This window comes from Pogoniulus pusillus, chromosome 9 (genome assembly GCF_015220805.1).
Source record: "Pogoniulus pusillus isolate bPogPus1 chromosome 9, bPogPus1.pri, whole genome shotgun sequence".
NCBI classification, from domain to species: domain Eukaryota; kingdom Metazoa; phylum Chordata; class Aves; order Piciformes; family Lybiidae; genus Pogoniulus; species Pogoniulus pusillus.
In genome coordinates, this window is record NC_087272.1 from 7,944,794 (window position 1) to 7,959,927 (window position 15,134).

Consider the following 15,134-nt stretch of genomic DNA (forward strand, 5'->3'; position numbering starts at 1 on the left):
TGTCTATTTCTGTCTATAACTGTATATACTGTAAATATCTGCTTGTATATTGTGCCAGCTGTAAATATAAGTTTCATTCATATTTCCAGAGCTGGCTGAGTCTAGTCTGGGTGTTATCTAAAGTGTGTGGGGAGGTGGGGAACACCCAAACCATCACAAGTATTAATGTATCCAAATTTAACTAAGGCATATAGTTAGAAATGGAGGAGGAAGGAAGGGGAAGAGAGACAATCTTTTAATTTAGTCCCCACTTTTTAGAGCATTTAGAGATACCCAGTTAAATTTAATAAGGGCATTCAAAATGACTAAACATCTAGACTGAAAATGAAGAAAATCCACACCATAGGAATAACCTAATTAAATTTCTCCAATTAAAAAATACAGTAGCAAGTACATAATACAGATTGAACTTAAAAGCAGCAAAAAAGCAAAAATTTTCAACTCAGACACACATTGAAGGGGATACACTGAGAGACAGAAATTGTAGTAAGAGCATTTAGAGAAATCATTGAGCTTCCATCCCTAACAACTCAATGAACTTCTGAGAGACTGGTTTATGCTGCTACAGAAACTCAGTCTCAGTGTGCTTGCTGCCATATCCTAGACTACTGCTAAACCCTGTAAACTTTAGTTGTGGAGACTGCCACACTTGAAAAGAGCTTTCAAGCTTAAATATTCTCCCACATTCAATTCTCTCAATCATTTCTTCTGAAAGAGAATGGCTTCTGTCTAAATGAATTACAAACTACTGAATTTCATACATGGTGTTCAAACAGATACTAATAAATCTATCCTTAGCCCAATTAGTTATCTTAAGGAAGGCTACACAATTCAAACAGGTCCACCTCTTGAGCAGGACCTGTAGGGTTCCTTCAAACGCTTCACATTTCAAATGGAAACTGATGTAATACACAGCAATTCCAACAGCTTCCATACTGCTTTCCCCAATTCTTTTACATGAATTGCTTCCACAGCAGAAGTTTATTTTTGGAAGGAAAATAGGCTAGTAGCACTATAATTCTAAATTTCCCTTACTAGAAATCACTATCAACTGGATTGTTTCTATACGTTGCATGTCAACATACAGTAGCAAATGAATTGTTTAAAATCAGAAATTCTAAGTTTCATAAGAAGGTAACCCAACACTCACCTGGAATTCATAACAAGCTCACCCAATTCTTGCTGATGAGAGTAAAATTACTTCTTAACTACAGTTTGATGAAGTTAATAGATCTGCACACTTCAACACCGAGTTTGCTCAAATCTACCATGAATTCAGATGTGTAGTATGTAGATGTAAGATGTGTAGTATATATACATTCTTGCAAGCATATGCTTTCTTCAGCAATGCACTGGGGAATGATAGAAAAAAGGAAGAAATATCTTTTTTTCTGTACCTGGCAAGTCTGAGAAAAGGAGAATGCATTCATTGAATCCATTGGCCAGAAGCCGATCCCTCAGCTGTTGAAGTATCGCAACTCCAATGCAGAATGGGAAGGAGGAATTTCCAAGAAGTAAAGTATCCCACAAGTGAAAAATTTTGTGCAAAGGGAAGACATCTGCATGATAAACAAACACAATGAAATAAAAAAAGCTATAAGCATACAAGCACATATACACACACACACACACACTCTCTTTAAGTAGTTCCCAAAATAGTTTCTTTCCTCCCCTGTCTCAGGGTTGTTTTCATTTGGGACCAAAAAGGACTCAGGTGTTCAGAAACAGGTTTGTCTTCATATGCATTGATTATTCTGGAAATCAGTGTCTTCTTTCATTATTAAATACTTCAAAATGCTTAGGTTTTCAGATTTCAAACACACAAAACCCAGCAACTGGTCATGTCTATCAGTTTTTCCAATAATATGAATACATTAATGGCTTAATCAGTAAATGTGACTACTTCAGAATGATTAGAATCTTGCAAAAAAATGGCAGAATAAAGGAAATATGAGGAGGGCTGTTAAAAATAGCAACATTTTACATAGACAGCTGAGGTCACTCTCTTAAAACAAGGTATACTCCAATAACATAATACATAATTCATTGCCAAGGAAACCATCTTCTTGGCTCTCTCAAGTTGGTGATCCTCATTAAAGTTTAGCAGAAGGGACAACTGCAAGAAATAGTGCTTTACAGTCATGCTTTTTAAAAACAAAAATAGCACATTAAATACTTTGAATTTTAATCAGAAAAAGAAGCCATCAGCTTTTTTCATCCTTTTTATACAACTCAAAGTCTGCCAATGTTGACATGAACTAAAAAAACAAAACAAAACCAGAAATCTCTGAGAAAAGATTTGGAATTTCTTTCTAGATTTGCTTTATTACCTTTACCCTTTCATTAAAAGCTCACCAAATTACAAAGCCCTCTTTGTTCTTAACACACAGAGAAAAAACAATCATAGCAATCTAATGCCAGTAGAATAATAACGTGTGAAGTGTACTAAAAAAAGCTTCTGTTTGTGTTGAAGAAAAAAAATAATTACTCTGGCTGGGGAAGGTGGTGAGGTTTGGTTTTGTTTCAGGTTCTTTTGTGTGTGTGTGTGGTTTTTGTTTCTTTCCTTGTTTTTCTTTTAACTATTTTAAACTTTCATTACATCTTTTCCCAAAATGTAACAGCTTAATTTGCACACTCCTAAAATGTTGCATACATAAAATAAACCAGCTTAAACACAATACTTTCAAAAAAAGAACTAATGATGTTTCAATTGGGGTAGAAGGTGTGTAATAAGCAGTGCTGAGATGCAAACCACAACATACATGCCTGCAAATTACAAGTGACAGAATCACAGAATCAAGCAGGTTGGAAGAGACCTCCAAGATCATCCAGTCCAACCTAGCACCCAGTCCTATCCAGTCAACTACACCATGGCACTAAGTGCCTCATCCAGGCTTTTCTTCAACACCTCCAGGGATAGTGACTCCACCACACATTCCAATGCCAATCACTCTCTCTGGCAAGAACTTCCTCCTAACATCCAGCCTAGACCTCCCCCGGCACAACTTGAGACTGTGTCCCCTTGTTCTGTTGCTGCTTGTCTGGCAGAAGAGACCAACTCCTACCTGGCTACAACCTCCTTTCAGGTAGTTGTAGACAGCAATGAGGTCCCCCCTGAGCCTCCTCTTCTCCAGCCTAAACAACCCTAGCTGCCTCAGCCTCTCCTCGCAGGGTTTGTGTTCCAGGCCCCTCACCAGCTTTGTTTCCCTTCTCTGGGCAAGTTCCAGCATCTCAACATCTCTCTGGAATTGAGGGGCCCAGGACTGGACACAGGACTCAAGGTGTGGCCTGACCAGTGCTGAGTACAGGGGCAGAATAACCTCCCTTGTCCTACTGGCCACACTGTTCCTGATACAGGCCAGGATGCCATTGGCTCTCTTGGCCACCTGGGCACACTGCTTCAGCCTACTATCTACCAGTACCCCCAGGTCCCTTTCTTCCTGGCTCCTCTCCAGCCACTCTGTCCCCAGCCTGTAGCGCTGCTTGGGGTTGTTGTGGCCAAAGTGCAGAACCCTGCACTTGGCCTTGTTAAATGTCATCCCAGTGGCCTCTGCCCACCCATCCAGCCTGTCTAGGTCCCTCTGCAGGGCTCTCCTACCTTCCAACAGATCAACACTTGCTCCTAGCTTGGTGTCATCTGCAAACTTACTCAATCCCCTCATCCAGATCATTAATAAAGATATTGAACAGGACTGGGCCCAGCACTGATGCTTGGGGAACACCACTAGTGACAGCTCCCACCTGGATGTGGCACCATTCACCACGACTCTCTGACCTACCAAATGACAGACACATCATACCAATTAGGAAGGGCTTAGCTGAAAAAGTGAGAAAAAACTTATGCTTAAGAAATAGAAGGACATTTAATCAGAGAACAAGAATGCATACTCACGTGTAAACATTGTAAGAAACCATGGAATAGCATACAGCTGCAGAACACGGTGATGGTGGAAAGAGAACAACAGAATAAAAAACAAGTGTAAGAACTGAAGTGTGTGATAATTGTCTACCACATTAAAAATTGCCTAGCTTGGCATGAAAGTATTTAAAAATGGGAAATAACTACAGTTGTAAAACCACTGTCACACAATTTTAAGCCCCTCAGAGAAACTTCTCCTCCGCCCCCCAGGTCCCCACTCTCGTATCTTTCAAGCTCCTAATTTATGATACTGTATTAGAAATGATAACAAAAACAACCTCCCTCGCTAGGCTTATGCTAGCGAGAAACTACTCCCAAAATCTTAAAGTCTCATAAACCTGATCTATTGAACTGTCACTGTTCTTGCCTTTCACGTACAGAACCCTAACTGAAAATCAGCCAAAGATGCCTGACCAAGCATAAAATAACCTGATTCAATGTATCTTCTTGACTATGGAAAAAAAGAAATGGTAAAGCACTAATCACAATCTACAACAGAAAAAATTAATCATAGCTACCTTTCCTTCCTCCTCCGTTGGTAGCTACTAAAATGTGTATTTGTCAGTGAAAGGCAGCAAGAACAGTGTCATTCTCAAAAGCATAGAGTGCCAGTTATTAATACCTTAAGCATTTATGTATTCCATTGTGATCTTCAAAAGCACCCAAAGGATTTCAGCACTTCTACTACTGCAAGACTAAGGACTTGTGCTACAGGAAACCTTTAATTTCTAACTCCTATGCTCATGACATCATATAGAGAAAATTCAGTATGAATTATAAGAGCTAAGCATTTATGGCATCTTATGAGTTTCTTAGTTTCAGTGAAATATTTAGCACGTTGAAGGCAACACTGAATTTCTTTAAACATGTAACTGCACAGAAAGTCCCCACAAATTAGCAGTGCAACACTGTTATGTTTCACTAAGTTGTACAGCTCACTGTGCTCTGTTTTCCACTTCAGAAGATTTACAGTTAGACATAAAGTTTAATATATTACCTTTTAATGCATAAAGAGTGCAAATTAGTCCTATTAAGCTTTTACTGGAAGTAAGCAAATGAGAAGCAGAAAGCATAACTGATACTACGTTAATAAATTACTACTACTTCCATAAACTCTTAGCTAGGTTACATCACTGACTATATGATGAAAAAGTGAAAAGCTCTTTAAACACAGCTCTCTCTAAATTTTATTCCTAAGGTCTTCATTTGGTCAAGTGATAGCACCTGAACCATATTGTCCATAAAACTACAACAGCTGTAATGACCACAGTGTTCACCAATTGCACTACTAAAGAGAGGTTTATGAAGCTTGGTCTCCAACTCATCAACTGATCTTAGGAGTTCAAAACCTTAATCAAATCCAATCCTGTCACCGTTTCCATCTTGTAATACATTCACAATGTCTGCCTTGAGTGTATCTTTGTCATGTCTTCAACAGATAGCTCTCTGAACAACATACTCTGTTTCCTGAAATATTCCCTTGTCTGGTTGTGATCAGCCAATACTTGTTTACCTGCTTGCTTGTATGCAGTATCTTGTTTTCCATGCAGTAAGAAAACAAGTTTTCTTAACAGTCTCAGGCTCCTCTTTACTTTGAGGTACATATTACATTTTGAGCTACATTATTTCCTTTCTATTTCAAAGCAATTACTTCCTCCTTTTATGTATTTGAGTAAAGCAGACCCACACCTTCTCCTAAATTCACAAGCATCTCCACCTTGTCTATCTCTGTGTAGATGCATACAAGAACATCCACAAAATCTGAACCATTTAGCAGGTTATTACAAGATAGCAAGGCAAAGTACCACTTTCCTCTAAAGCATCCTCACCAAACCTATCGACAGTGATATAAAAAGTAGGTCAAACTACTTAAGTAGAAGGTATTAGGTTGAGTTTTTATCCCCTCTTATTTTCACAAATATAATTTTCTAAGGTAGTATGAGCAGGCTCTGGTCACCATTAATAAGCAGAAAAAGCCACAACACCGGTATTATTTATTCCACCATGCAAGTCTGATCGAAAAACACAGACAAGAACTGCACTGACTTGAGATCCCCAAACGGTTTTAGCTGTGCGGCTGCACTGCTAACAGCTTAGTCAACAGTGCCCTCTAGCAACCACCGGCAGGAACTGCACTGTGCCACGCTGCTGTGCCAGCAAGCTCCCGTTAAAGAGGTTATCAACCCTTTACTACTGAACTACTGGCACGACGGATTTGCGCTTTTTATTGCTACTTAAGTCTGGGAAACGCAACTCATGTTTAGCCAAAGTAGTTTTTGAACTGCTGGAGGAGCCTTGGAATAGGTCACACGAAAACAAGAGATTGTGAAAAAGACAGAATCATAGAATCAACCAGGTTGGAAGAGACCTCCAAGATCAGCCAGTCCAACCTAGCACCCAGCCCTAGCTAATCAACCAGACCATGGCACTAAGTGCCTCAGCCAGGCTTTTCTTCAACACCTCCAGGGATGGTGACTCCACCACCTCCCTGGGCAGCCCATTCCAATGCCAATCTCTCTCTTCCTGGCAAGAACTTCCTCCTACCATCCAGCCTACACTTCCCCCAGCACAATCTGAGACTGTATTTTTTTTCAATGTGAGCTTACAATCAACACTGTCATAATTTTCATTGTGCTTTGCTCATAAAATACAGGCTCCTTTGTGCTTTTAAATAAGGGTGTGGACATTTCTTACACATGATGAACACAGGAGTCCAACAGCACCTGTTCTCATTCAAACAATCTGATTAAAACAACAGGGTTTTTTTTTAGTTACAATTGGAATCTCATATCCTTAGACTTGGTTTCATTCTCCACCTTCCCATTATCTCTAGCTAAAGCTTCTTCCCCAGTAGTGCTCTTCTATGACAAATGTGTCAATATCTGAACTTGGAAATGGAGTTCACTGCTCTCCAAAAGGGTGAAGATGCATACTAACCCATAATTAGACGGTCATATTTTGAGAAGAGTGCATCTCCTATTAGATATTCAAAGCCCTTAGAGCTATTTGCTCCAGTCTTGATGAAAGCCTTTTCCATAAGGATTGTGTTATTGCTTGCTGTTACTATCTGGATTGTTTCGCTGGCACTCAATCAACATACAAATCACTCTTTAATAAGGAGAGAATTGTCCCCTTCTGCCACAGGCTCCCTCCTCCCAAAACACCAAAACTTCAAGGCCCTGCTTTCTTGCTTTCTTTCTTAAAAGCAGCTGTAAAAGAGATTTTTTACTTTTAATTTACTTAAAAAATCCCAAAGCCAGAATATTGTTAGGTCCACCATTCTTAAGTGCTGTTGGACTGATAACAAAAGAAGAGAGGCTTTTAAGTGTGTATATCTCCGACTTAACCTGTTGTATATCTCTGACTTAACCTGTGCATGACCAGGCCTAAAATATGATCTCAAAGTAAAACTTAAACAACATCTTGTAAAAAAAAATGTAGAGAAATGTAAAAAGGACAAAAAAACCCAAATCCCAAACCCAAACCACCCTTATTCTGAACATTCCAGTAACTTCTTTAACATATGTGACTTAGCTGTACCCCAGATTGTGGTTTGTAAGAGGTGGTAAGGCCCAAACAAGGCTGCCTTTCAGCTGCTATTTCTTTTCATTATCAAACTCTCTATAGATTCTTTAGGAGGGGAAGATGAGTGGCAGGTGCTGATCTCTTCATGTTGGGGTGCGGTGATGGTATGTGTGAATGGTTCAAGCCTGCAGCAGAGGAGGTTTAGACTTGATATTAGGAAAGATTTGTCAACTGAGAGGATAAAAGCCTGTCACTAGAGCAGACTTCCCAGAGAAGCAGTCAGTGCCCCAAGCCTGTCAGCACTTAAGAGACATTTGGGTAAAGTCCTTAACAACATGCACTAATCTGGTTGTCCCTGAATTTGTAAGGCAGTTAGACCAGGTGATCACTTTAGGTCCCTTCCAACCTCCCATCATCTATTCTAGAAAACCTTAATCTTGCAGCTCCGTGTTCTGTCCGTGAAATACATGCACACACAACCTAGATTCAGACCTATATGGTGCCTAGACACTCATACATTTAAATGCTACAGAAAGGTGGGAAACTGTTTTGACAACTGGGGATACAAAGAGAATGGGGGCTGCCTCCCATTCTTAGTATTCGATTCCATCCACCTACATGCATCTACACAAGCAGAATTTCACAACCACAAACTACACAAACCACTTTCCACACCTGAAAAATACCAGCAGGAAACCTCTCACCTAGGCTTTTCACTAAGGTAATCTTTTCACAAAAGAAACAAAGTACCTCAGTCACAGGACTGGTAATTAGTTAAAGCCCTATTACCAGCATAACACCAAAAGCAAGCCAAGCTATCTACCCATGAAAGCAGCCCCAGCACAATGACATTAAGTAACTGCAGCCAAATTTTGTCATCTCTGTTAATGGCCAGCTGGCAACTATGTCTAGCTTCCATAATTTGCAGCTGAAAGCTCTTTACACTTATTTATGGCTATAGCTACCTTTTCAGTAATGTAGCACACTTCCTTGTTTTTCTTCAGTTCAAAATGGTCTGCTGCTCATGTCAGAATTATTCAATAAAATACAGAACGTGTAAAGCAGCATTATAAAGGGTGGAGGAAATTAAAAACTTTATACTTATTATGAAGGGTGGAGGAGAATGAGTAAAGACAAACTCCAAGTTTCACTGTATGTATCCTTCCATTTACATGTAAATCACATAGCGAATGCAACGTACTTAATCCAGGCACCACATCAGCTAACAATATTCACAACTATTCAAGCTTCAGCAGTGTTCAATATTCTGAGAGCTACGTGACCCAGAGCAAATGAGAAAGGTGCCAGGAAACACAATCCTTCCTGCAGCAGAGCCTGCATTTCAGTGATGAAAGATTAATCAGGGTTTACTTTGATAGGATTAGTACTCAAGCATGGAACTCTGGTTCAGATCTCATTACTACAGTGCCATATCCTTCACCTTGATGGATCCTGTGCTGTCTTGTCACAGGTACAACAATCACCTCTCTCACTAATCTAAAAGGCAGAACAACTTTTATTTATATTAGAAAAAAAAAGAAAGAATTTAGAAAGGACAAGCTCCTGACCTCTCTTCAAAGATCAGTGTTAATTTCAGCCTCTGTACTCAATGCAAGGTATTGGGTTTGTTTGGTTTGGTTTTATTTGCTCAATGGTGCTGGTTTTGTGTTTGTGTGGTTGGTTCGTTTTGGGTTGAGGGGGTGGTGGTGAGGTTATTTTTACACAAATATACCTCTGTTTTGTAATTATTTAATGAGTCTCTTTAATCATCTCCAGACTAACTGGATGTTAGGAGGAAGTTCTTCACAGAGAGAGTGATTTCCCATTGGAATGGGCTGCCCAGGGAGGTGGTGGAGTCATCATCCCTGGAGGTCTTCAAGAAAAGACTGGATGAGGCACTTAGTGCCATGGTCCAGTTGACTGGAGAGGGATGGGGGATAGGTTGGACTGGATGATCTCTTCCAACCTGGTTGATTCTATGACTTAGGATACAAGACTCACATTGGATTATGTGCTGCTCAATGATTAGCAGAACACAAAACCTGCAACATAACAGAATAGATGATTTTATATGATTCCATTTGATTTGCACCTTACAAGATTTTAGTTGAAGATCAGCTAACACCTAAGATATGTTGTTACAGAACTCTTGCAGAGGCAAGTAGTGGAAATGGAGACCTGTAAGATGGTCAAGCAAGTTACATCTCTCTGCCTCTTAGGTGGGAACTAGTATTCCAGACGAAATACACAGAGGAAATGCTTTAGTCATCCAGAGCCTTTAACAAACAATTATGAAGTACATTTACATAGTGATGCAGGAAAATTTATCCTCCCTTGAGAACTTAAACGTTGTTGTTAACCATGCCCTTCTTTCCTCTCTAAACACTGAGACTTTCTACAGATTAATATTCTCCCTTCTCCTCAGTTTCTCTTCACCTTCTTCCTACTCTCCTTCTTCAGATACGGATGACATGGCCTTCTCAAAGATCTCTCTTTATAATGCAATGTACTGGCTTTCACTCCTGTTTATTTTAATGCTACAGCAGCTTTTCAATTTATATAATTCATAAAGAACATTATTAGGCTAAACACACCTTAACAAATGAAAACATGGATTTTACTTCGCCATTACAATCTTTGTCAACAGTGACAATGAATACCTACCAGTCTCAAAGACACACAAATTCACCCTGGAATTGTGTGTTTTCTGAGGCCTGGCCTTGATGCTTCAACTTAGAATGTTTTCTAATAAGGATTGGGCTTTTCTGATAAAATAAGCTTTATATTGCCTAGAAAAAAAATAACCCCCACAAATAAATGTCTTGTTTATGAAATTTAGATTTCTACATGAACATCTCTTGACTAAAGTTTCCTGATTCCATTTTGATCATCTGTTCTCATGATCAACTTGTTATCACCATATTTCTATGTGTCAAATATCATGATATAGGGCACATCAGTTAATAATGCTCTATCTATAGCCTTGCCTAAATCTGCTTTTCAGAAACATCAGCCATGAACTTGGCTAACGTTATAAAGATGTCTGCCTACTATAGAGTTATTATCTTGGTTTTCTGGACTATGCTTGCCTCTCTAAGCAAAGAAGAAAGGCTTCACTATTTAGACTGATAGCTAAAAGGTGACCTTGGTTTGCTCTTTCCAACATATCCCTCTGTTTCTACTACATTTCAGCTGTGTTCTCAGCTTTCAGTTTCCTCCATGTTAGAGGCTTCTTCCAACAAATGCATAAAACTTAGACACAAGTTATGTAGTTGTCCAATGTTTTGTGATCCACTTCAACAAGTGACTGCTAAACATTTTCCAGGGTCTGATGTAACTACAGATTGATCATCACCTGCTTGAATTTTTTTTTATTGCTTGCAAATTTGCATCTTTTGTGTCAGCCAACAGCATTCAATTAGTTAGCAGAAATTTTACTGTTAGTAATTTATAGATACTTAAAAAAAAAACATTAATCCACACCTCAAAATAAAATTATATAAATCTTTAAAGATTAGTCTATAAGTGACTAGCAGGAATTTTACTGTACTTGCCAGGCCAACAGAACAGCAAAAACTGAGGTATGTAATATAACAATTGTAACCACTATTTTATCAGCATACTCAGAAAGGTCCATTACTAGTAAGTTTCACTTATGTCAAACTGCTACTCAAACAGTCTGGAAAGGCATCTCACCTCAGCTGCCCTCACTTTTTACTGTTTACTTCCTTTGAACAATACTTAAGAAGAACCCTTAGCACTTACATCGGGAATAAAACCAATTTCATTGAGGTGGTTACTCAGCTCTGGATCATGGAATGCAATCATCTGGGAAAACACTGTCAGGTATTCTGAAATGACAAGTAAATTGAAGGTCATTCTCCAAAACACAAGCCACCACATGATGTGACCAAACAACAAAGCCATAGAAAAAGAGTAACTCTGATTTTCCAGTGGCCTTTTTTTTTTCTCTGATTTGTGTGTTTTCAATTAACCATCAAAATGAACTACTTAAGTCAATTGATGTTGTCTGGAATATTATAATACCAATTTTTAGTTTGATTATCTGGGCATTCCCATACCCAAACCATTTTAACTCCCTATTTCACATAATGAAATAGATCTGAAAAGCTTAGAAAAAACAACTGTCTTCACTGCATAGCATGAACTCAGAAACAAAGCACACAACTCTGCAGTTCAAAGGATTCCTATCCACATGGAAGACACAAAGATGGTAAGAAGCTAAAACTGCAGTAGGCAGTTAAGTGACAATCTTAATACTTGACTCCAACCCAGTACAGCAAAGAAATTACACAGAATTTTCCTTTAAAACTGTATTACATATTGGTGTTTGGGATATGACTCTAAAAAGGATTAAATGACAATGCTGAAAGAATCCCAAAAGGTACAGCCTCCTTGAATCCCTGATAGTAACAGACATTGCATGGGAACTCAGGAACACTTACAATACTTTAGGCTCACAAAAATCCTACTGACCTAGATTTCTAACTTCAGCTGCTACATATTTCTGTAAAGCTCTTAGGAATAACATTAAGGAACTCCAGAGAACCAAGGCACTGTTTTACAGAAGAGTACACCTCCTTGGAAAAAGTCTTTATCAAGCTATTATCTTGGAATCTAAAGCAGTTGCCTCCACAGAAGCACCTGATAAAAATACACTCTTCCTCACCTTTAAACCTTTATTGTCCCTTTCTTCCAGCAAGCACTGATTTTGCACAGACAAAAGGATTCAAACAAGTTCTCTCTCTTGAGTAGTTTTTTCCAAATTATTATTTCACATCTTTGGCTCACAACACCTCTGAGCAATTGTCTTTCATATGTAAATTCTCCTGACCACTGTGTTCTCCCTCTCTATGCTAGCTGTCTCTCTGTTATACAATGTGTAAATGCTTTTATGTCTAATTATTTTTTGTTGATGAATTCTTAATTATTTTTTTTAAGACAAAAAATGACAGACACCATTTCTAAGTCGTGGAGCTTCACAAGTTATATGCAAAATAATTTCTTTAGAAGAAATACAGGGACATCAAGCTATGCTGAAACCTAGCACTCAGTAAACACTCATACCTGCTAGCAGCTGAAAACATTGATTACCCCCAGCTCTTTTAATATACTGACAGCTTTTCAAACAAGTTCTTTTACTTTTTGAAACTGTCTGCAAGACTGATTATCTTTGCAACACAGACTGTGCCAAGGTGGCTTTCTAGGTCTATAGAATTCCTTTGTGTTTCCATTAAATTCAAAATTAAACTTCAAGTAGAACAGACATTTAGGTTGTAGGTATTGTTTTAATTTCCCTGAGTTATCCATGTAGTTGTTGAAGACTTAACTATGGGGCATTAGACCTCACGGTTCTCCAACTCCTGTCTTGTACTGAATAAAATTACCTTCTTTACAGTAAAATATTCCCCTCAGATCACTGACTTTCTGAATACCATAACTACCATTTTCTGAGGCATTACTAGTTTATACTGTTCCTCTTTATTTTCCCTCACTGACAAAACAGTTCTTGTAACAGTATGCTTTTGATCACCTGAAGGATAGGTCTTTACAATTTAACACTGGAAGGCAACTTCCTCCAACTCATATGCTGGATATTACCCAGAACATTTTTTGGGAGTGCAGAAATGGCTTTTTCCACCTGCCTGAATCTTTAGCCCCTGATTTTATTCCTATTTATCTTGTACAGTTGTCATATATCTAAAACAGTTTGAAAGAAATGAGTGGGTATTTCTGTAGTTTGATTCTACTTGTGTTCCAATTTTACAGCCACTTGAAAAAAAGTGTATTTCTATATCCAGAAATAATTCTAGTTCTCTTACAACTAAAAGAATAAATAAAAGGGCTTACATACCTTGAATAACATGAGAATTATCCTTCAGAAAGAAGTTATACAAGTACTTGGGGATAAAAGCAGACATGCAGGCATATGCCAGAGCTAAAAGAATTAGAAAAATGGTTGCAATTATGGAGGTAAAAACACAAGCACATCTAAAAAAAAAGAGTTCATTATTAAGCAGTAATCAGATAAGAAGCATAAGTATTTAATAACTCTTTATGCAGATTATTATAGAACACCTAAAAGGGCACAATGCTCATCAAAATATTATAAAAGCTCCTGAAAAATATCTTCTTCTGTCACTGAGCAAATATGAAGCCAGCTGGACCTGATCTGCTCCCAGTTTATTTTCATATTTCCCACTGACAAAGTAACAAGATCATGTTTGGAAAGCCATGGCGATGCCTTTAAGAAAACTGAAGGTCTCTGAATGAATGCAATTTTAGAAGACAAGATTTCAGACAAGAGCATTGTTGCACTAGTCTTACAGAACTTACAACGAGTTTATGCCCCATCAGACTCACATTTAATCTCTTTACTTCAACTCTGAAAGATTATAGAAGTCAGTTAAAAAAAAGTGACAGTGTGCAATGTAATTAAAAATACTGTCAAAACAAATGGACAAAAATGTTTTAAATCTCTCAGTGGCTCCTCACATATACACCAAATAGAGATTTGAGTGTAAAAAAAAGTGTTTATCCCCTTGATTAATTCCTGGGAACTTGCTGAGAGACAATCTATTGTAATGTAATTCCCAGTCATGGTGCTAGACCACAGATAGAAAAAAAAAATCAAAGAAATGTTTGTTGTAAATTGCTCAATGACAAAAATATAATGTTGGAATTTACCTGGAAAGCTATCAGATTTATAGCATATTTGGCACACGGTTGCATTATAAACAGATTTTATGTCATAACTTTTCTAGCATTAAAACTTTTAAATAATCAAATGCATACAATTAAGTTGGTTAATCACATCACAAAATTTGACATCATTAACTACTATAGCTTCAACAGGAAAGAAACAAGGTTCTGTACTCAACCTGTATAGGAAGGTCAAAGAGCAAGAAAAATCTCTTGAAGTACTTCAATTAGATTGCACAATAAGCATAAGAGCAGTCACTGTCCTAGGACAGCAGTCTTCCCTCATACAGACCTTAGATAAAGAAAGACTGGACTGGACATATTCTGAACGATCACATTCTAAGATGATAAAGGTCACATATCCAAAGCTGCTACGATAAGCTTTTAAGTGCCTAAACCCATCATCAGCTTTCCTGAATAATGCTAGTCTGACAGGTTAACAAATAACAACAAGGCTGAACTACAGTGTCAGTGAGAAAGATAAGCACTAAAGAAGCATTGCTTGCTTTTCTATAATCAATGTTACCTGTGCTTTACATTGTATTTTAATTATTGCACTTGGCAATAAACACAGGGTTTGAACTCCTGCTTGAAAAGCAGCACAGCACACACACTTTCCAAAACCAAACCATTTCATAGAATCAAGCATGTTGGAAGAGACCTCCAAGATCATCCAGTCCAACCTAGCACCCAGCCCTAGCCAATCAACTACACCATGGCACTAAGTGACTCATTCGGGCTTTTCTTGCACACCTCCAGGGATGGTGGCTCCACCACCTCCCTGGGCAGCCCATTCCAATAGCAAACCACTCTCTCTGTGAAGAACTTCCTCCTAACATCCAGCCTAGACCTCCCCTGGCACAACTTGAGGCTGTGTCCCCTTGTTCTGTTGCTGGTTGCCTGGGAGAAGAGATCAACCCCCACCTGGCTACAATCTCTCCTCAGGTACTCACAGAGAGCAATGAAG

General features: G+C 38.4%; 1 protein-coding gene across 2 annotated transcripts in view; it reads right to left on the bottom strand.

The window, feature by feature from the left end:
• The window catches only part of TBCK (TBC1 domain containing kinase), a 105,161-nt gene that overhangs the window by 43,665 nt on the left and 46,362 nt on the right, over nt 1-15,134 (bottom strand). For both annotated transcript variants that reach the window (XM_064148440.1, XM_064148438.1), the window contains 4 exons: nt 13,320-13,403; nt 11,210-11,295; nt 3,893-3,929; nt 1,398-1,559 (listed from right to left, as the gene is read on the bottom strand). In XM_064148440.1, coding sequence (XP_064004510.1) covers nt 1,398-1,559; nt 3,893-3,929; nt 11,210-11,295; nt 13,320-13,403 — 369 coding nt within the window. The remainder of the gene's footprint in view (nt 1-1,397; nt 1,560-3,892; nt 3,930-11,209; nt 11,296-13,319; nt 13,404-15,134) is intronic.